Source organism: Canis lupus, chromosome 31, assembly GCF_003254725.2.
Source record: "Canis lupus dingo isolate Sandy chromosome 31, ASM325472v2, whole genome shotgun sequence".
Classification (NCBI taxonomy): Eukaryota; Metazoa; Chordata; class Mammalia; order Carnivora; family Canidae; genus Canis; species Canis lupus.
In genome coordinates this window covers 32,159,544-32,183,311 of record NC_064273.1, presented here as the reverse complement: position 1 = coordinate 32,183,311, position 23,768 = coordinate 32,159,544, and the positions used below count along the sequence as shown (strand labels likewise).

The following is a 23,768-nucleotide window of genomic DNA, read 5'->3' as shown; positions in this document are numbered from 1 at the left end:
GTTATCTGTACTCTCCAATTTAAGATTAGTAATCCTGCTTTCCCCTTCCCCTCCTTCTCAGAAATCTACTTATAAAAACCGAGGGAAACTGTTATTTAAATCTGTATTACAGATATAAATTTTTAAATCTTGGACTGTTCTTTACTTTTGTGGATCAACTAATTCAATGTGGGGTATGGTCCCATCTTCCTTGAAGAAGTAGAAACAAAAAAAAATCTAGAACATTATCAATACTCACTGTTGTACGTTAAATATATTTTTGCTCCCTCATCCAGGTATTGTAGATATACAAAAGTTGACTGATCAAGGCTTTATTTAGCTGTTATCATAATTAATGCACATTGCATTAATTAAAAAAATATTCTTGCAAATGAACTTGGGGCTTAAAAACCCCTTGCTTGTGCTTATCAAGGCAATAAACTGAAAGTTCCATCGTTCTGAAGCGCTTTCACCTTAAACTGAATTAACTATTTGCTTGTCAATTTCCATCTCCTATGAAAACAAAAGGACAGATTAACACATTTGGGGAGTATATTTAATCTGACTTAAGAAACAAACAATAGGAAAAATTCACTTTTTTAAAGTTTATTTTTAATAATGTCTATACCCAATGTGGAGTTTAAACTCAAGATCCAAAATCAAGAGCTATATGCTCTTCCAAGCCAGCCAGGTGCCCCTAGAAAGAGCCCTTGGGTGGGAAGCACCTCAAAGAGATAAGGAGCCCTCTTCCAAAAATCAAGGTAACAAGAGGTTATGTGGCTGTCCATGCGGAGGTAAAACATGTAGACAGGTCACGGACAGAGAAAAAAACTTCTGAATAGAGCCCAAACCAAAAGTCACCAAAGCAGAGACTGAAGTTCAATTGTTGACTCTCAAAAACGCTGCTTCTCATATGGGTAACTTTTAAGTGCTACACTTAAAGTATACCACTTAAAGCAGGATAAGTTTTACTGAGACCAAAAAGGCCACCTACCTAATATATACAGCTGACCTCTGAACAACATGGATTTGAACTGCAGGAGTACATTTATGTAGGGTTCTTTTTTCAATAAATACAGTAGAGTAGTGTAGATGGAATTTTTCTTAGGATTTTCTTAGTAACATTTTTTCTAGCTAATTTTAAAAATATAGTATATAAAACATACAACATAGAAAATATGTGGCAATCTACTATTGATGGTATCTGTAAGACTCCTGGTCAACAGAAGGCTATTAAGTTAACTTCTTAGGGAGTCCAAAATTATGCTTGGATTTTCCACTGCTTCATTCAAGGGTCAACTGTGTTACCAGAATTCACAAGTAAACAGAGAATCAAGAACAGACATAATTGGAGTAGTGCTTGAAAAAACCCTTTTAGACCACCGGCAAGAGAAGGAACCAACGCCACACCTTGAAGCTCAGTTTCCTGAGGTGGGAGAAGAGGGTGCTTTTAGAGCACTAGAATATTTAGAGGACTAAATAGACTAAGCATATTTGTTCGTATCATCCACAATATCCCAAAATAGCAGTAAACAGTCACAAAACTAAAATCAACTAAATAAAGCATAGGATAGGGACTTAAGAGTGTGAACCAAAGATTCTGACAGATGTCTTCAAGACAAAAGGCCAATGCAATTAGGTCAAAAATCAAAGGAATGCCACACCTATAGTTGAAAGCTGGCACCAAAAACCACGGCAGAAATGACAAGTACCGTTCCAGGGGAGAAAGGAAAAGGAGTAGAAGAGAGAGAAGTTGGCTAGACAACTATCTGCTTCATGGTCAGTCCTCTCCTGATGGCTGTAAGAAGTACTCCCTGCAGTCAACACACAGCTCCAGCCACTGAAACACAGTCACCCCCAGGCCAAATCCAGAGAAATGCCCCGTGAGGATGCTAAGCCACATGCCTAGAAGAGCTAGACAGGCAACAGCAGCAGTCCATAGTGCCAGGACCCAACCCACACTCACTACACTGAGGCATACCGGTCCAACGGCTCACCACAAACACCAAATCCCTAAGCAGTCCCCTTCACTTGGGAGAGAAGCTAATAGTGGCAGAGGAAGTTCAGGCTCTTGAGTTGGGCAACAGGGGCTCAGAGGTATTTATTATTAGAATACTGTAATAAAAGGATCATGCACAGACCAAAGGTGACAAGTGTCATAAACAGTAACTCTCATCTGAGACTTTTTTTTTTTAATTTTTATTTATTTATGATAGTCACACAGAGAGAGAGAGAGAGAGAGAGAGAGAGAGAGAGGCAGAGACACAGGCAGAGGGAGAAGCAGGCTCCATGCAGGGAGCCCGACGTGGGATTCGATCCCGGGTCTCCAGGATCGCGCCCTGGGTCAAAGGCAGGCGCCAAACCGCTGCACCACCCAGGGATCCCTCATCTGAGACTTTTAAAAAAACTTTCTTGTGAAAGTTGAATGCATACCAACTCATACAGTATCACACAATTAAGTCATTTCTTGAAATCAACCAGCACATTGCAACACTACACTCAGTCCAGGGTTAACATTTCTCCTATGAGTGGAACAAACTTAATGACACAGTATTACATCTCCCTCTCTATAAGTCCTAATAGACCATGTGTTTTTCCAGTACAGTTTTTTTTTTTCAATATTCAAGAGAATCTCAAAACAAAAAGTAGAACTCATATTAGTTAAGGAAAGGTGTATAACTACATATATTTATATACATACAACATAAAAGGAAATGTCTGAAAGGTCAAGTCTGAGGTTGGAAGAAATATAAAAGGTACTAAAACCCTCACTGCATATCTTGGGAAATTAAGAGAAACTGTCTGAAAGTGATGGGTCAAAAAGAGGGGTTTAAATCAATTTTATAAAATTATAATAAGAATCTACAGAAAAAAACTTTAAAAGAGGAACAGAAATTGGCAAGAAGTGAAGTAGTGTAGAGAGCTATTTGATTTCATCTTTTTGGGAGGACAGTTTTTTTAATAATAAAACAAAGTTATAAACACATTACTATATTTAAAGCGACAAAGGTAAACAAAGGAAGAATTTTTAAATTCTAGATTAAAAGCAATTTTAGGAGTGACTGGTGGGTAGCTCAGTCAGTTAAGCATTTGGCTCTTGATTTCAGCTCAGTTCATGATCTCAGGGTTGTGAGATCCAACCTGAAGTGGGGCTCCACAGGGGAGGTGGAGCCTGCTTCAGATTCTCCTCTACCCCTCCCCCATGTGCTCATGTGCACACACTCAAAAAAAAAAAAAAAAGGCGATTTTACCACTAAGGAGATAATAAAGTAAGTTTTACTAACATACACTTGTAAATCGAGTAATTAATGCTTTATATGGAAAAGTACAAATATGAATTTATCATGTTTGCAGAACATAGCCTGAAAAATACTACTTCTAGTAGAAGGAAAGAAGGCTGGTTGTAACGAGCAGATTAGAGAAACAGCAAGCACCCAACACTTTTTTTTTTTATATAACTTTATACAAAGCATAGGTTTGTATTAGCAAGATATTTACATTTTCAAGGGTCTGCTTTTTGAGTACTTGATTCCATTTAGTATATTCCGCAGATGGTGTGTAAAATTTGTTTCTCACTAACCTCTAACAAAAACTCATTTAATGATACAAATCGCTACACTTTTTAAAAAATCGGGAACTATACACAGGTCTTGACCAAACTAAAAAAAGACCACAAAGTAGCCTGATGTCAATCTCTAAAAGATAAGGGGGCGGGAAGAAAGCTAGAAAGAGGGATCCCTGGGTGGCGCAGCGGTTTGGCGCCTGCCTTTGGCCCAGGGCGCGATCCTGGAGACCCGGGATCGAATCCCACGTCGGGTTCCCGGTGCATGGAGCCTGCTTCTCCCTCCGCCTATGTCTCTGCCTCTCTCTCTCTCTCTGTGACTATCATAAATAAATAAAAATTAAAAAAAAAAAAAAAAGAAAGCTAGAAAGAAGTAAAACCTTAAATTACACCTTTGAAGGAACTGATCTACACTATCCAAACCTTAAACAGTAGTAACTTTTTACTTCAGCTTTCTTAGTTGGGGCTTTCCTTTTCAACGATTTTATATCTTAAAGCAAATCAAAACTTATTGCTTAAAAATATTTTGAAACAATAGCCAAACATGCCCATTTTTTAAAACTACAAAAACCAAACTCCATCAAATTATTCCTAGAACCAGAGGCACCTGGGAGGCTCAGCAGTTAAGCGTCTGCCTTTGGCTCAGAGCATGATCCCAGGGTCCTGGGATCAAGTCCCACATAGCGCTCCCCTCAGCAGGGAGCCTGCTTCTCCCTCTGCCTATGACTCTGCCTTTGTGTCTCTCATGAATAAATAAAATCTTTAAAAAAAAAAAAAAAAGTATTCCTACAACTAAAACACGTGTTTTATTTCACTAGAATCTATAATTCAAGTCACTGTCAATGATACACATTCTCCACAACTCATACTTAAGAACACATTCCTTTTTAAAGCAGCAGTTACTTCCACAGACTTCCCAGAAATGCTAATACAGATAATCTTATTTTATCAAAACCAAAGAATAAATTATTTATGAAGCCCTTGGGAACACCCTTAAAAGAGGAAGTATAATACAGAAATTAAAAGGTCACCACCATCAATAGGTTATTAACAGGTTTATTCTCATTTGTTCAACAAACATTTGAGACTCTCTTTTGTCCCAGGTGTTAAACTAATTTAAAAAAGACCTAGTTTCTCCATACAGAAACTTTAAAATCCTGTATAAAATGACACTGTGACAAAAAGTTTAATTGAAAATTAAAACGCAGGGCAGCCCGGGTGGCTCAGCGGTTTAGTGCCGCCATCAGTCCAGGGCATGATCCTGGGGAACCGGGATCGAGTCCTGCGTCGGGCTCCCAGCATGGAGCCTGTTTCTCCCTCTGCCTGTGTCTCTCCCTCTGTCTCTCATGAGTAAATAAATTTAAAGAAAAAAAAAAAGAAAGAAAGAAAGAAAATTAAAACGCAAACTGGAAAATGTATTATTAGCAATAAGTAAGCAGGAACATACTGGAATCACGCTCCTGGTTTGCATTCTAGTTCCATCCATACTAGGTTTGTGACCTGGGCAGGTGACCTCCTCTCTGACTGGGCCAATCATCGTGCCTATCTCAAAGTTACCATGAAGAGTAAAAGAGCTGGCATTATAGTAAGGATTTCAATAAGGAACTCTTATAAGTTAAAAAACAAAACAAAACAAAACAAAACAAAAAAACCCTGAAAGAAATACCAGCAAAGAATATTAAAAGGAATTCACAGGACATATGAATAACATAAAACATATTCAGTTTAATACTCAAACAAATACAAATTAAATATTAAGTTGTGTCTATCAAACTGGCAAACATTTTTAAATACTCAGGATTTTAGAGTATGGGAAAAGTCTGATGTGTAGCAAGTAGAAGCATAAATTGTACTTTAAAAAGATACCTGAAAACATGTATTAAAAATCTTTAAAAATGTATGTATCCTTTAATCCAACAACTGCAACTTTGAAGAATTGGAACTAAGGCAATAAATCAAAGAGGAACACAAAGACTACACAATAATGTTCACTTAAACATTATTTATGAACTAATTAGAAACAAGAGGGAATAGGTTAAATAGTAATTGATTTGTAGAATACTAATTAGCCATTAAAATGATGCTATAAAAGAATATTAATGATGGAGAAATGTTTAAATTTTGAAAGATTATATAAGAAGTAAAATACGATCCCAATTTTGTTTCTTAAATATGGTAGGAAGGAGCCATATGCATATAAAGCAATAGGCAATATATACATATACCAAAAAATTATAATTATTATGTGAATGTTACAGAATTACTGGGGATTTTCATTTTCTTCTGAACTTGAATTATTTTTAAGTAAAACTAGGTAAACTGGATTGTAGTGGTGATACCTACACAACTGTGTGAGTTCAATAAAAATTCAAATTTACTCATAAAAATAATAAATTTTACAGTGTGTAAATTATATTTCATAAAATAATTATACACACACATATGCACACACAAAGCTTATACAAAAGATGAGGGACTGGAAAAAGTCCCTGCTCTCAAAGAAAGAAAAACATAACAAACATGTCACTTAATGAGGAAAAAGCTTAACTATATCTCAGGCATCTTTCAATAACAGATCTGTGTAACTACAACAAGATATCTTTCTACTATATACAAATAAAAATGGATGTTATACAATCATTTCATTAAATATGAAAAAGCAAAATGTTCATTTTGAGCTAACTTGGTTGCCAGAAAAAAACCTTTTCCCCTCACATTTTTTTCTATCTAGTAACCTGCTCCTGGAAATGCTTTCTACCTAATTCCAGAGTCTAAATCATTGGCCACAAAGTGGCATAATCCTAATGTCTAACAAATAAAACAGCCATTCAACACAAGTTTTAAATTATGTAAATGAGATACAAATTTGAATGGAATGTCCCTGATAATACAAGCGTAATAATAAAATTTGAGACAATATGCCAATTTCTCAAATACAAGAGAAATTTAAGAAAATGCAAGTCCCAAATATGCATAAAGAGTACAGTAATAATTGGATGGGGAATTATAGTAATAAAAATAAAAGCACAAAAAAATAAAAATAAAAAAGCACATCTCTTGGGCAAGTGCAATGTATGCATCCTGCACTCCAGGTATTAGGAGGTATTATTACCATCATTATGCTTCTTAATCTCCAGAGGAAGAAACTGGTATTAGGAGCTTATACTTTGGTCTGATGGTTAGTTCTATATTAATTAATTATTAATATCATACCCCCAAATCTCTTCTATTTTCCATTCTTTTCATTACATGTCTTGAAGTGAGAAAAGTATGCCCTGATTCCCCTACTTAAAAAACACAACAGAAATTTAATTAGTAACTTCTCCCTCCTACTTTTCTTCTTCTCAAAGCATCTGTTTTGAATATCCTTTCACTCCCCATTAATAACTGTGAAATAAACAGCAACTTTCTTCTACTTTTATTTTTCTGGTTATTGGTACTGCACCTTCACTGCAGAGTACAGGCATTACAGATTACATTTGCACATACCAACAATTTAAGTTCCACCAGCATCTGTGTAACGCTTCCCTGCATCTTCCTGGTTGCCAAAGTTGACTCTCTAGTAGATTCCTCAAGAAGTACTCAAAGAAACAGAAGTTCTCCAAATTCATACTTGTGTTCATAACACTTTGTGTTTATGCTTTAGTCAATTTAGCTGGATATAAAACTCCAGGTTCTCTTGTTTTCCTTGAGAATACTAGGAGTTACTCCACTGCATCTGGCATAAAGTGTTGCTCTCAAAATCAGATAATCCAATATTCTTTCCCCTTAATAATGACTTGACCAAGTCTTTGCCTAAATATCTTAAGAATCTTCTTTTCCTTCAAGTTCAGTAATTTTTTTTAAAATTTTTTTTTTAATTTTTATTTATTTATGATAGTCACAGAGAGAGAGAGAGAGGCAGAGACACAAGCAGAGGGAGAAGCAGGCTCCATGCACCGGGAGCCCGACGTGGGATTCGATCCCAGGTCTCCAGGATCGCGCCCTGGGCCAAAGGCAGGCGCCAAACCGCTGTGCCACCCAGGGATCCCAAGTTCAGTAATTTTTAAAGAATACATCTGCATGTTGATCATTTCTGGATTTATTTACACAAGTATCTATTTGCCCTTTCCAAATTTTTTATTTCAGGAAAATTTACTTCAATTATAATTATTGGTAGTTATTAAATTGCTTTGCTTTGGTTCTCCCTCAGGATCTATTATTCTACATTGAAACCTTACTGTCTTTAATAACTCTCGCCATTTTCTAGACAATTCTTTATTTTTCTTTTTTAATTTTTTTCTATTTCTCTTCAGTTTCTCTAAAGAAATTCTCTATTGTGCTTTTTTCACTGTTGTATTCCTTCTAGATTAGGTTTCATTTTATTGGTTACTTTTAATTTCTCTTTCCTCAGTCATCCCCACATTTCTAAGACTTCCCTATCCAGAGTTATGTTGCCCTCTCATATTTGTATCATATTCTAAATTTGCTAGAGTTTGTTCTGAAACATTAGGTTACAGTTTTCACTAGTTTCATGGACATTTCTTTCTAGCATGCCTTCATTGTCCGCATGAGTATCATTCTGTTCCTTATTCCTTTCTTCTTATAAAAGCTCAGTGGGAAATTTGACTGTGATCCTTGCCTGTTGCTCATTTTCATATAAAATTAAAAACTTTTAGGAAACTAGAGCAGCTTTTCTGGCTTTGGTAACCGGCCTTTTCTGTTTCTATGAAGGGTAATGAAATGAGATCTTCTGTGTGTTTGCCTTCTCTCACTTCATCAGACTTTTTTCCCTTTGCCTACACTGCCTCCATCCTGCTTGATGCGAATTCTATTCCCAGCAGTGTCTCCTGAAGAGTGGGGCTTTAGCCAGAAAGGGAGCTTCAAGTGGCTTTGAAAGTTCATAGGGAAACCAGGCAGCTCTGACTCCAAAGCTCCTGTGCACCTCTTGTAACCTGTGAACTGAAAAACACCTTAGTCTCTGCTACTGTTCTCAAGCTTGCTTGACACACTTTTCAGGGAGGTTTAGAACCTTGATGTTCTCCTGTTCTCAGGGCTTTCAGATAGCCTGCTGCTTCCTTCTGCATCCTTCTTTACAAATGCTGACATCATACCAGTCCTGTAGTTATTGGGAGATTTGCCCCCAACCGCTTGTATCAGAGTTTGCAGGGATACCATTTCACCTGGTCTTGTAAAGTTGGCTGAACAGGAGTTTTTGGTTTTGCTGTTCTAGTTACTGTTTCCAGAGAAAACTGGAGATTCAAAAAACTATGCCCTGCTGTCTTCTCAGAACTCAAACCTTCTTTTGGAGGTACATTTAGTAAGTATCCATAAGATCTAAAATTAACAAATACGATTTTATTTGCTTTTACTTCGGAATAAAGGCACAGAGGACTAAGAAATGCAACTTTGCAATGTGGAAAACTTTGGATTTCCCATCATTTCCAAACAGACTATATGCTCTTTTAGATGATATGTACATGATGTCATCATTAATTGCTTCCACTTAGAAATCAGAAATTGAAATAATAAAAATATGAACTATAAAAGGAAAATGAAAGAGGAAATAACATGGAAATCTTAAAACTATTTTAAGAAATGTATTAAAGCAGACATTTACATGAAGATATTTTTAGGGATTGGGATGGCAAGAATTATTCTTCTTTGCAAGGATTCATTGCAAATCCACTTTTATGTCTCAGGAACCCTGCTACATCGACATGGGACACACAAAGGTGAGCTACAGCCCTGTAATCTTGAGGAGCTATCAAGCCAGGTGGGACAAAAACTGGTAAGCAAATCTGTGCAAAGGCCATAAAGGCATTAACTAAAAATGATTTGCTAAAAAGAAATAACCCTGGAAGGAGAGTATCTACCAAACTATTAGGTTTGTTGCTTACTTTATACATTTTAACGCATTTCTTTTTTTTTTTTTTTTTTTAAGTTTAGGTAATCTCTATACCTGACATGGGGCTCAAATTCACCACCCGAGATCAAGAATCACATGTTCTTCCGACTGTGCCAGCCAGGCGCCCTTACTTCATTATACATTTTAGAAGCACTTGGAACTTTTTCCTCCACAGAGTATAACACTATTACTTTGTATTTCCTAAAATAGGAGATTCTTCTTTTTGCCAGCCGAATTAGAGTTATTTTTAACTATAATACTCAATGCTCACAAAGATTTATTAAAAGACACACATTCATGTAATGCTAGGGAGTATAAACTGGTACTTATTACCAAATAGCTTTTTGAAAAGCTGTATCAAGGGCCTTAAGATTTTCCGAACTCTATAACCCAATACTTACACTCCTAGGAATCAATTATAAGAAAGTAATTTAACATAGAACCAAACATTTATGCACAGATGTTAGTGCTTTAAATAAAATGGAAAGGAAATTTTTAAAAAATAACTTAATGTCTAATATGAGATATCTCACTTAACTAGGAAATCTTAGTATGAAATAGTCTCAAATCAGTATACTTTAAAATGAATTTCTAAAAGTAATTCACCCTCAAGACAGTTACAGTTCTCAATGCTCTAGATTTGCTTCAAGTTTAAAATGATAGCAGATCACTAGAGTTAGTTAAGTTTTTGATGACAAAGGGAAATATTTATGATAGAATACTAAGCCAAAAAAAAAGATATAAATAATATAAAATACATCCTAACCCAAGCACACCATCCTGAATGTCAAAAATGGCACAGAAAACAAAAAACTGAAAGAGAATGTGCCAGAGTGAAATAGAACCGTGGGCATATTTCCTTCTATTTCTCTATATTCTTTAAAAATTACCAAATTTTTTCAGTTATTGTGTATTACTTAATAAACAGGGAGAAAAAGTAAAAACCTGAGAGCAAAAATAAATCCATTGGTTTTATCATTCACCAAAAACAATAAATTTGCTGAATTATTAGGAGTGGAATCTGATAGCCCAGGGTTAAGAAATGAGTAGGAGCTACAGAAGGGAAAACACATAAAGACCAGACACACAGGACTGTGTGAAGAACAATTCCAAAAGAAGGCAAACTGGCAATATGTGCCAAATACCAAAATGTACAAAACCCAATGCACCCTGCAGCTGAGTGAGATTTAAAAGTTTTTTTAATTTACAGATCTGAGGGATCCCTGGGTGGCGCAGCGGTTTGGTGCCTGCCTTTGGCCCAGGGCGCGATCCTGGAGACCCGGGATCGAGTCCCGCGTCGGGCTCCCAGTGCGTGGAGCCTGCTTTTCCCTCTGCCTCTCTGTGTGACTATCATAAATTAAAAAAAAAAAAAAAATATATTACAGATCTGATTTCTAATTGTTCTATAATAGAATGTCATACTCCTATATAGCTGAAGTATGCAAACCTTGCCCTACGAAACTCACATTTAAAAAAAAATTAGACAACCTAAAATTTAAAATTCTGCCCCGTTTGTTTTAAGTCCTTAAATTCATACATTTCAACAAGTATGACAACAACCCTATGAACAAATCACAGCACAATTTAAAATAAATTTCCAAGGCATCCCTCCTAAAAAAGTTGTAGTTCTGTATATTCTAGAACTGTTTCAAGATTTAATGTGACTAGCCTATCCCTACTTTTCAAAGACAATTTTAATTGTTAAAGAAGCCCATGTCAATAAAGAATGGCATCAAATGCTGTATCAAACAGCTTTTTAGAAATTACGCTCCAGGGCAGCCCTGGTGGCGCAGCGGTTTAGCGCCGCCTGCAGCCCGGGGTGTGATCCTGGAGACCCTGGATCAAGTCCCACATCAGGCTCTCTGTATGATGCCTGCTTCTCCCTCTGCCTGTGTCTCTGCCTCTCTCGCGCTCTCTCTGAATAAATAAATCTTAAAAAAAAAAAAAAAAAAAAGAAAGAAATTACGCTCCATTCAATGCCAATGAGGAAAATAACAAAAGGGTGGGAGGTCTTTCATCACATACACTGAAAAAAATGTAAGAGCTTTTATGTTAATGTACACAGTAATCTCTGAGGAAGTGTATTTTACAAATGCAATCCCAGAAGTAAGTGATTCTACATCCTTCAAATAAATGCAATTTGGTTACCTCTTAATTCAAAAGGGTAAAGAATGTTCCTAGGTTCCCAGGATAACGGTGTGCTTGGATAGAATGTCACTCATCTCTAACGAGAATGAATGGGAGTGAAGGGCTGTGTACAGAAGAGACATCCAGGAGGCAGCCGCATGAGTCTGAAACTCAGGAGAAAGAAGTGGAACACAAATGTAGATTCTGATAACATCGGCATGTGGATGTCAGGTGAGGCCAGTATTGTGAATTCTATTAACCAAAGAGTGTTTTCTGTTTTTACTCTAGATGCCTTGAATTCAATATGTAAGTCTTAAAAATTTATCATATCCACTGCATCATTTCTTACATATATGCCCTCTCCTCCAACTGAACTCAGTGCTCCTGGATTCCTAAGCACAGTGATCCTTGTGAGCAGAGTGCCTATTACAGTACATTACGGTACCTGGTACAAAGCAAATGTTAACCAAAGTTAATCAAATATTGGTCACAATTTTTCATCCAAAAATTTAAAAATAACCCAATTTCACTTCATTTATACTCTCATTTCCATGTATACAAAAAGACCCTCAAGTTAAATACAAGAATATCTATATACACGAGTACTAGAGATGCATCAAAGTTGGACTCTGGCTTGGTGTTTAGTAAAAATCTATTATTAAAGCCTTTGCTTTTGAAAGATGTATCATCAGTCAACACCTACCTCAACATCCTTTCTAGCATCTATGAAATGGTTATTAGAGAGTAGGGTATCACCACTTCTAACCAACATAAAGTCAGTACCATGAAAGCCTAGGGAAAACAGAGTATTCACTTTCAAGTATGCATAAGCATTCTAGAAATAACTTTCACTGAAAAACTCCTTATGAGCTTTTATGGGTTAAAGTTCTACCAGTTGAAGTATAATAAAATGTGTGCACAGTAATACAAGAGCAAACTGCTACATTAATTAATGATGATTAGGACAGCTGTTAATTATGTTCAAAAACAATTATTAACTTTCAAATTGTTAAAAGGGAAATACATCAACAGCTAATACATATGTTAGACAAAGCCAGATCTTCCTTCTTGAGTTTCTTCCCTTCATCAGCCAATAAATGTTGACAAATTTTTAAAAATACATTGCCAAAGGAGAGAGACTGGACTATATCATAAATCTAATCTTTGTAGGTTTTATCTTCTAGCATTCATAAAATTAACTAGATATTTCATTTCATCCATAAGTCTTTCGAGTAAAAGAGCAACTTTGCCACCTCAAAATTTCATTAGGGAAAATCTCCAAAATCATTAATATTCTTGGATAAATCTATGAGATACCCCAAAAATACTTTGTTCCTCTACTGACCTCAGTTGAAAGTGAGCATCTACTTGGTATAGCCAATGTGCAGTATAGTGCCCAACGAGCAATCCGGGAGCTGACAGTGCTGAGAAACTGTTCCTGCACCAAAAGGTCAAACTTATAAAATCTGACAACAAAGTTTTCATAAAATTCTAAAATTTTTTCTGTCAATATTCCTATTTATCTCTAAGACGGTAATATTCAGCTTCAGCATCATGACTTTATCAGCCACTCAGCCATAATGTGTATGTGGCGCACCGCTAGTTTGTACAGACAGACGCATACATGTGCACGTCTGAGAGATTACAGAGAGGATTACTCAGTTACCTTTTACTTAAAAAACAATTAACATCAGATTCTTTGAATCCCTCATGAATGTAAAATATGATTTGATCTACAATTTAAAAATATATTCAAACACATTTCTTCATTAAAAATAGACATTCTTTAAAATCCCATTTCAAAGTCAAAAAGGTCATTTTTTCCTTTCGAAAACAAAGATCACCAAAACAAAAACCAATCACAAAAACTTAAGAGCTACACCAATAATGTAATTAAAATATCTATATGAGGCTTTTTGCAGTTTCTTCTTTCCCAGTTAAAGACCACATTTTCAAACAGTTTGTGAATATGATCCAATAATACTACCCTGACAAAGCCTATCAATAGAAGCCCTTTGGTTCAACAAAACACCTCACAATCAGCCTGATTTAAGTAATATACAAGTTTAAGTTAACACTTTATCCATTAGCTACACTGTATTTTCAAGAGTCTGAACATAGGCATAGATGGCCTCGCCTCCAATTTTCCATTTGCCATCAATAAGATCACATCAATAATAAAGCAATCCAAAATATTCTTTCAAAAATGCCCTTAGAGTGCTTCTCCTATATAAATACAAATAACAAAAGGATGAAAGGAAAGGAGGAAGGGAAGAGAGAGAGAGAGAGAGAGGAATGGAGGAAAAGGAAGAAAAAACAAAATCCCAGACCATATTTTTCCAAGGAATCATACATATGGGTATAATATCCTTAATTATCAGAGTCTTATTTTAGACACTACTAACACCTACTCCGTATGTCTTTAAAAGATTTGCTCTATTCTAATGGGGATCTGAAGGAAACATGCACTTAACCATAAAGGTGAGTATTAGTGAATATTTTATTTTTAACAGAAACACTTAAATTCTCACCAGAGTATTAGTCAATCAACCACTTTCAAAAAGGTCAAGTATTAGCAATCACTATACTCTACTTGTATTAATACCATAAGTCACTAATTATCAAACGGAATCCCAAAGTCAAGTTATTAAATATCCCAACTACCTTTGTATTTATCCACCTAAATACAATTCCCCCACTAATGCTGTTTTTCAGAAAGCTCCCCCATTCAGAATACAGCACCAGTTCCCACATTCGCTCAGCCAGCCATAGCTTTACTGTATTTCAAAACTTGAGTCACCTGTATGCATCGTCTTCTTTCAAGTCTCATATCATCCTGATGGGGTGGGGGGAGGGAGGGAAGAGTCCAGCAGCAAAACTATAACACTGTGTGAAGAAAAACAGATTATGATAAGAGATAAGGATGCAAGACAATTACCCCTACTGAGGAACATCTAATGTAACTACAATCCCCAAAACAGAGATAAAATTACTGCAAATTCATTTACTAACATTTATTAATGCTTACTTGAAAATAATTTTCATTAATGAAAATCAATTATATATATAAAATGTAAAGTACCCAATTGTCAGGGAGAAAAAATGTCAAAATCTGCCTACTACCAATGAAAACTTCAGGCGTTTCTAGGTATGAAATAAACAGCCAATATTCCACTATTCTATATAATTATCTGAGGAAAAATTCACATTTTGTAATATCCATCAATTCACAAATCAGTATGAATGTGAATTCACTTCTCTTCATGGCTTACTATCAGAGGAAAGGAGAGGTAATGCAAGTTGCTTTACAAGAACGATAACATGTCAATCTACCAATGTTATTTGTAAATTGAGACACTGCTCACAAATGCTCCCACAAGCCCACAAGCCCTCTTTTGCTCTCCAAGTGGCTTCTCTTACATCACTGTAAGTCTTTCACTATGCTACTTCCTACTTACTGCTTCCATTGGTATTTCACAAATGACTAGCAAAATTTATAATGACTAACAAGAAAGCAAAAGCAACCCTCAATGTAGTTATCAACTAAGAGTACAGAAGAAATGATGACAAGCACAGGCTACAACCTAACTTATAAATGAGTTCAGTCTAAAAATTTATTTTAAATTGATACTGCAGAATTCAATGAATATGACTAATGAAACAATGTTGCTTATGTGTTAGCCAAGTTCCCAAGCCAGCCAAAAGAAACTTACTGATACCAAAATATATTATTGATCATGGGCACTGGGGACCCCTGAGAATACAGAAAGATATCCAATGCTAGGGCCTCTGTTTATATGAACAAAGTCTAAAATAGGCTGCCTCCCCCTTTGTTAGCACTCTCAACTCCTGATGTCTCTTATTCTCTAAATTTTATCTTAGGGATTCCCAATCATCCTGCTTCCTAATCCTTTCCCCTAAGCTGTCCTGTGTTCTAAATTACCATCCAAAACTCCTATTACTTCTCAGTGTGGTTAATGTCAGATATGTGATAGAAAGAAATCAACTGGACTGAAATAATTCACTTTCGTATTTGCAATTTTCAACAAAGATGCTAGTTAGTCCAAATGAACCCCTAACTGGTAGAATTCTAATCATATTACAAAATAAAGTTAAAAATGACCAAGGTAGTCTGAAGAAAAACGTCTTTAGGCAAACGGTCATTATATAGATTTGAATGTGTATTTATTGCCCCCAAATATTTCTGCTTTTCATTCGTTTCTCCACCTATTTTTGAACTCCCAAGTTCTTTAAAAGCTCAATGTTTGTACTCCAAATAGCAACTGCAAGAGCATCTTCAGGGACAGGGGTGTAAGTATATGACTTATCTGTAACCTAGGAACTGCTTGTGTCTAAAATCATTACCTATATTCCAGGTTCCAAGAACCATGTTTCTAGTTTAGATACTATGGTATAACCTTAGACATGGGACCAACTGGTACCCATTTGGCCAGTGGGGTGGGGGGGATCAATGGATAGATGAACATTAAAGTACTACATCAAAAAAAAAAAAAAAGTACTACATCAAAGGTTTTACTCAAAAAAAATGGTATTTGAATCTTCAAGAGTAAGGATTTTTAAAGACACAGTTTTCTAACAATTTTTCTCTCATAAATGGTCTTTACCATTCTAGCATGGACCATGGGGACAGGAAATGTGATAAATCTCTAGCTATGAATTATATATTATTAAATATTTTAGGTTCTCAACATCCCATTCTTCACGTATAAAATGTTACTTACAATGCTATCTACACTTTAACAACTTCAATGGTTTCAACAGGATAGATACTGCAGATATGAAAAGACTCATAAGAAAAAAAGCAGAATGTAGTAAGATATTAGCATTCTTTTTATTCTATTAAAAGCAGTTAGAAATAAGCAGATTATCCCATTACTATTATTAGATATCTAAAGGTAAAAAATATGGGTGGACCAGTGGCAAGAACAGTATCACATCTGGCTCAGGATCAGAAGAAGCATACGTCAAGACCCAGAACAAGTATCTTTTAGAACAAATATCAACCATTAATCACTACTCATTTGAAAAGTAGCCTTTAAGTGTAAAGCATCTCTACAAGTTACAAAACTTGCTACCAACACATGCAGCAACTAAACCATCATCTACTAAGCAAGGCTGAAACCCCTTAAGTCTTAATGGTGGACTGTTCTAAATTAAGATTCTAGCGATAATTCCATATATCCTTCAGGCTTGTCACTTTTCAAAACAGAAAATTTGTTTATATCAGGTCAGGGTTTTATGACAATAAGTAGGCAACAGCAAACACCAAATATACTTTGCAAAGTATAAATCCAATTTTCTTTCCAAAGAAACTTAAAAAATCCAGTCATATATTAAATTTTTCTGAGAAAAACCTACAGTGAATTTTTCACCTCTCTCCTCACAAATGAAGTCATTAACAATTACAAAGCTATATTAGACACTAATGAAAAACATCTACTATCCTTACCACAGGAACCTCCTATGCAAAAAAAAAAAAAAAAAAAACTAACAACTCTGAGTAAGCACTAAAGAAAAGGTTCACAAACTAAGAGCTTAAGGGATTCAATAACTGTTGCCCCAAATTTTTGCTCCTTTAAGGAAGGACTAAGCTACTTGGCCTCTCTAGGACTACATCTGGGCTCAAATGCAACAAAATCAGACACTGAGTATTTGTATAAAACAATAAATACAGGAAAACAGGAGGGAAATGCGCCATATGCATATTATCTGTAACATAAATGCATTGCTAAATATCAGTTTTTAAAACTGGAGGGATGGGACCCATGGGTGGCTCAGAGTGTGATCTCGGAGTCTCTGTATGGAATCCTGCATCGGGCTCCCCACATAGAGCCTGCTTCTCCCTCTGCCTATGTCTCTGCCTCTCTCTCATGAATAAATAAAATCTTTAAAAAAAATAAAAAATAAAACTTGGAAGGGTAAGACGAGAAAGTTAGGGGTAAGCTATGATCAATAAGTGTAAAGTATGGATATCCTGTCACAAATTCAAAATATGTCAACCACCAAAATATTTATATGTATTTCTTTTGTATTTTAAGTTCCTCAAACATAAATTCTCAGACCACAGAACATTTTAGGAACCTAGCTCCCACTATTATAGAGTGACTACTACATAAAATAGATACTAAGAAATACAACATAAGTGAACCTAAGTTCCAGAAGGCTCATTTCTAAGACAGTTAGGTGAAAGTCAACATTAATCACTATTTTAGTTACATGTGGAACTAAACACTTTTCTTTAAAAAAAAAAAATAAAAAAAATAAAAAAAACAGGAAATTACCAAGATGTAGAGTTTTTTTTTTTTAAGATTTTATTTATTCATGAGAGAGAGAGAGAGGAAGAGGCATATGCAGAGGGAGAAGCAGGCTCCCTACAAAGAGCCCAATGCTAGACTCAATCCCAGGATCCTAGGATCACGCCCTGAGCCAAAGACAGATGCTGAACCACTGAGCCACCCAGGTGTCCCCTAAACAGACTTTTAAAAGCTGGCTTGGCCCACCTCTGTAGAGTTCCAGGCCCACATTTCCATGGACCCAGTGAAGAACTGAGCATTGTTTCCCAGTTTTACTGAAGAAAGGTCTTATATTTTTATTTAAAAAAAAAAAAAAAAAAAAAGCTTTCTTTCTTTATTCATGAAAGACACAGAGAGAGGCCAGAGACATAGGCTGAGGGAGAAGCTAGCTCCCCACAGGTAGCCTGATGTGGGACTCAATCCTGGATCCCAGGATCACGCCGAGTCAAAGACAGACACTCAACTACTGAGCCACCCAGGCACCCCAGAAATGTCTTCTCTTTAATGGATATATATTTTCCTTTAATTCACTTAATTCCCATAAGTAATTACATAAGGCAAGTAGTACTATTATCTCCATTTCACAGGTGAGGAAACCAAAGCCGAGAGAAGTGAAATTGTCCCAAGTCGCACATGACTAATGGTAAAGAGAGAAAATTCAAATCAACCAAAAGGACTCCAAAACCAATGCTCTCAGGCACATGTTAAATTGAATTTACTATCTCCTCATCCTTCTCCCTTATCAAAAAAAGGGAGGAAAGACCAGGCAGGACAGGAAAGAAAATCCACTTCTCCTTCCTGTATTCCCAGTCTTGGGTGACGGGTGTCACCATCACGAACCCATCTCCCAAGGAGAAGTCTCACCTGGGACCTCCTCCCCACTGCTTACACTTCATCCACTCGGCAAATTCTTATGTTGGATTCACCTCAGAAAGGTCTTCCCAAATGGTCACATTGCTCCAACTCTGATATGTTTGCCTCAATCAAGGCTCTCCTGTCCTATCTGCACTCCCTGCTCAAATCTAGCCATACAACCCACTTTCATCTAAACTGCAGGCCTCAAAACACACGCGGTCTCCATTCCAGCCCAATCATGTGCCATCAGGCTGGAATTGAACGATGGTCTTCTCTCCATTTAAAATAGAAAACCTCAAGTTTTTCCCCTATCATTTATCTGAAATAGACTGCATTCTGATGATAACACCTTACACACTCCATATTTTTTAAAAAGTAAGAAGAAACTGAATAGGGTGCACGTAGGTGACTCAGTGGATGTGCGTCTGCCTTTGGCTCAGGTCATGATACCAGAGACCTGGGATTTAATCCTACATTATGCTCCCCACAGGGAGCCTGCTTCTCCCTCTGCCTAGGTCTATGCTTCTCTATCTTTCATGAATAAATAAAATCTTAAAAAAAAAAAATGAACTGAATAGGAATAAAGAACCAAAGTCACACAAAATCCCAACACCCCAAGGAATCTCTGCTCTTGTTTATTTCCTATCTTTACAGCAACACTTTTTATATTTGTACCACCTTTCATGGTTGTACAGTACCCCGCTGCACACAGCTAAGTTGATTTGAAACAAAGACCTATTGGGGAATATCTGGCTTGTTTCCAAGGTCTCACTACCATAAATTCTGAACTTGGGAGCCTGCTTTTACCCATTTGCTAATAGGAATTAAAAGCAAAGTAATATAAAGATTTTTTCAATCTCTGTTGATGTGCTTACTTACAGATATATCACCTACACATAATGTACTCAAACTTCCTATTATCCAATCAATCCTAGCTCATAAAAGGAAATAAAAAGGAATTAAGGGATCCCTGGGTGGCGCAGCAGTTTGGCGCCTGCCTTTGGCCCAGGGCGCGATCCTGGAGATCCGGAATCGAATCCCACATCAGGCTCCCGGTGCATGGAGCCTGCTTCTCCCTCTGCCTATGTCTCTGCCTCTCTCTCTCTCTCTCTCTCTCTCTCTGTGACTATCATAAATGAATAAAAAAATAAAAAAATAAAAATAAAATAAAAATAAATAAATAAAATAAATAAATAAAAAGGAATTAAATGACTTCTAGGTACTCTGAGATACACACCAGAGCGAGATCCAATGTGTTATCCCCAGTTACATTTCCCTCCTGAACCTGAACATCTGGATTGAGCTCATTCATTTATATGTTCCTATCAGAGGATGCTTAGGACAAGTATGTTCAATCAATAGTCTGCAAGTCCTTCTCATAACTAGTTTTTAAAACATGCACTGGAAAACCACTCTGCACTCTTCTTTCTGATAGCACTAACTTTTCTAGAGTGGTCATATATATTTATACACACATATAATTTTACTTATAAAATATACATTATGTATAATCAATTTACATAAGTGCATGCACACATATAGTCAGTTGTATGTACTTTTATACATATATAATTATATATAATTTTTTAAAAGCCACTGCTTTTAATTATCCTTGCATTTCAAAAATACAGAAAAATAACCAGGCCCAGAAATAATAAAAAACACACACTGCTGTTAGCAGCTTATGTCTTCCTCCAACAAGCCTATTGCTAAGAGTTGTAAATGAGTTTAGTTTTACTTATTTTTCCCAACTACACTTTTGAAAAATACAAAAATTTTTAAAAATGTGTGTGGCCTTGTATCTCAGAGCATCCAGTTATCCTCCAAATATCCCATGTCTCTTTCACTTGCAGCGACAACCTCAGGTATTCCATCCAGTTCCATCCCGTGGCCCCTCCACTTATTTCTCTATCCATCTTTCCCTCCAAAGGAAACATTTCAAAGTTTTACTCTGAATAATGCTGAACTCTTTTCTCTACACTAACCAGTAACTCAGCATCCAGTCCAATGAGCTGCACCTATGGTGCCTTTACTACCTCAACTCTCCAAACCTGAACACATCCTCACCTCCCTCCTCACAGAACTCACCTTCCCATCTTTATCCCCAGTGCCACCATTCTTCCAGCGACTTCCCTAGAAACTGCTGACTTCTTTACTCAGAATGGTCTCACTAAATCCTGTCAACTCTCAAAATGCCTCCTGCCTTAATTCTTGGTCTAGGTCCTTATTTCATACTTGGTATTACAGATCCCCCTAGAGCCAAGCATCTCCTGGGCCTGGTGGTTACGTGAGAAACACCACAGGAGGTTCTCAAAACTAGACTGCAGACTCCACACCCAAAGATACTGACTGATTCAAGAAGCACGTAAAAGAACCCAATAATTTTTTTCTTTCCTCCTGGTGACTTTAGAGCACAGTCCAGTGTGGAAACTACTTAACTTAAAGGCAGTTTACTCCCTGTCTCAATTCATCTGACATATACTTGCTACACAGATCTTCCTGAAGCACATGACTTGCATCCTGGTTTGAATTCACCCTCTGTAACTGAAGAAAATTTGATCAAATCTTATTGCCCTGAATAGAGAGTTTAGCATGGCATTCTACAAAATGCAATTTAACCTCGTTCTGCCCCAAGGTTCAAATGATTTCCCCTACTTAAAGCTTGCCATTTCTATACCCAACCCTTTACCTAAATCCTACCCTTCCTTCAAGACCACCTCAATTCCCCCCTCATCCAGCTTTATACCACTCATCTCTCTCTGAATTTGCATTTAATGATCCACCACTATATTTTGTTAATTATTTATGTTATATTCTTATTCCAGTGACATTATCTCCTGCTTGGTTAGCTTCCTATTTCTATTTCATCACAGGAGATGTGCAATGAACACATCAGCATAGTGAGTAACAACTTAGAAAATACTGTTCTGTGTAGAAAAAGAAAAAGTTATAAAGCAGTATGCAGACACCATGTGATTGCGTTTGTTTTTTAAAAGGAGAGAAAAAAAGTTGTGTGCATTAAAAACAAGTGACAGGTTAGCCAGAAAACGTAAATAGTAGTTATCTCTAGAGAAAGGAACTGAAGGAAATTGTTATTCTTATCTTTTGTATTTTCTAAATTTTAAAAGGAATGTGCATTTTGTAATAAGATATCTTCCTAGAATCTTAAACCTTAAAATCTTAACCTAGAATTTCTGTGATCAATTGAAGTCCTGTAAAAATGACTGGCATGGGTATTAGCAGTCACACTCACAATCCTGATACTCAGGACTTCTTGCAAATGTTAACATTTCCCAATCTCCACTTCAAATTCCACTGGCCTCACTAGGTGGATGTTCAACTAGGGACCCTGTTCACATCTTTGCAAATCAATTTTATATATGAGTATGCTACTTCTCTAGCTGTCCAGAAGTGAAGTTTTGTTTGTTTATTCTTTTGGTTTGTCCTTTCAATCAAAACCACAAATCTTAACATAGTATTATTGTTCTTATTTCTACACAAGACCAGGAGACATACAGTAAGTGAGAAAACTGATACTAATATCAGAATAAACCTTATGAATAAAGGTCTGGAAAAACCTTTAAAATACCATCTTAAGGGGGCAGCCTGGGGGGCTCAGCGGTTTGGCACCGCCTTGGGCCCAGGGCCTGATCCTGGCAGCCTGGGATCGAGTCCCACGTCGGGCTCCCTGCATGGAGCCTGCTTCTCCCTCTGCCTGTGTCTCTGCCTCTCTCTGTGTCTCATGAATAAATAAATAAAATCTTTAAAAAATAATAATAATAAATAAAAATACCATCTTAAGCATACCTTCCTTCAAATGCAGAAAAAAGTTATAAAAATAAAGTAAAAATCTACCCATTTCAAAGATTAATTCATAATAAACTACTGCAAAAAAGTTTAATCCTTAGTTACAAATTCTATGCTAAATTCCTCTATACCAACTTTAAGTTCATGATATTCCTCATGCACACTGAAGAAACAGAAAATAGCTACATGCAGCCTACAAAACACTCTTCATACCCACAGTCCCCAGCTTTTCCCCAACTGCGCACCCAAACACTCAATGTGTCTTCTCAAACTGAATTAGCCAGCCTCTGTCCATTTTTCCTGCTCAAATCTCTTGTTTTCTTAATTTATGATCTCCAAATTTGTATACAGTATACTTAAACATGAGCCTTGCAACACTAAGTATTGTTCCTATAAGATATCCTTTCTTCATGTAGCACTCACTGACTCATGGTCCATTTGTGGTCTATTATACCTCATGCTCAATCTCTTTTAGAAATTGTTTTCATGATAGAAAATACAAAATTTATATATAAAAGTGTATCATTAAAAATAATTTAAAAATCAGGAATAAAAGTTTTCAATATTAAAAAAAAGGTGACATACATTATGGTACACTGACATGACAAAACATTATATAATCCTTTAAGTTCTTAAGATAACTGCATGATACGAAGGAAAAAGTCATACATCGTATCAGAAAGAACTCAAAAACCTTTCCCAAAGCAAAATCTCAGGAAAGTAAAACAAATACACTGAAAAATTCTGGGGGAACATATGTAAGGTTATTAATAATGAATATCTTCAGCTACAAAAATTCTGAGTGGTTTTTATATTTTCCTCTTTACACTTTTCAGTACATCACAACTTTTATAATATATAACCATATTTATATGGTTATAATATAATAATAATGCACACTGAAGAAACAGAAAATAGCTACATGCAGCCTACATGTATAATATATAATAATATATAATTATATATATTATATATATAATATATATAATAATATATATTATTTTATAATATATAATATATATATTATATATATTTATAATATATAACCATATTTCATAATTAGGAAAAAATGGCCCCAGAAATTCAACCTCCATATGAAACATAAAGTCAGGGCAGCCCGGGTGGCTCAGCGGTTTAGCGGTGCCTTCAGCCCAGGGTGTGATCCTGGATACCCGGGATCAAGTCCCACGTCAGGCTCCCTGCATGAAGCCTGCTTCTCCCTCTGCCTGTTGTCTCT

General features: G+C 36.1%; 1 protein-coding gene across 8 annotated transcripts in view; it reads right to left on the bottom strand.

Moving 5' to 3' along the window:
* DYRK1A (dual specificity tyrosine phosphorylation regulated kinase 1A) overlaps positions 1-23,768 on the bottom strand; it is a 148,752-nt gene that overhangs the window by 78,928 nt on the left and 46,056 nt on the right. For 5 of the 8 annotated variants that reach the window (XM_049104760.1, XM_049104757.1, XM_049104758.1 and 2 more), the window contains exon 2: positions 14,356-14,441. The exons of 1 other annotated variant lie outside the window; for it this stretch is intronic. In XM_049104760.1, coding sequence (XP_048960717.1) covers positions 14,356-14,365 — 10 coding nt within the window. In that variant the 5' untranslated portion in view covers positions 14,366-14,441. Of the gene's footprint in view, positions 1-238; positions 3,899-12,900; positions 12,994-14,355; positions 14,442-23,768 lie in introns of those variants that run through there. 2 more of the 8 variants (XM_049104761.1, XM_049104763.1) reach the window with 2 other exon arrangements.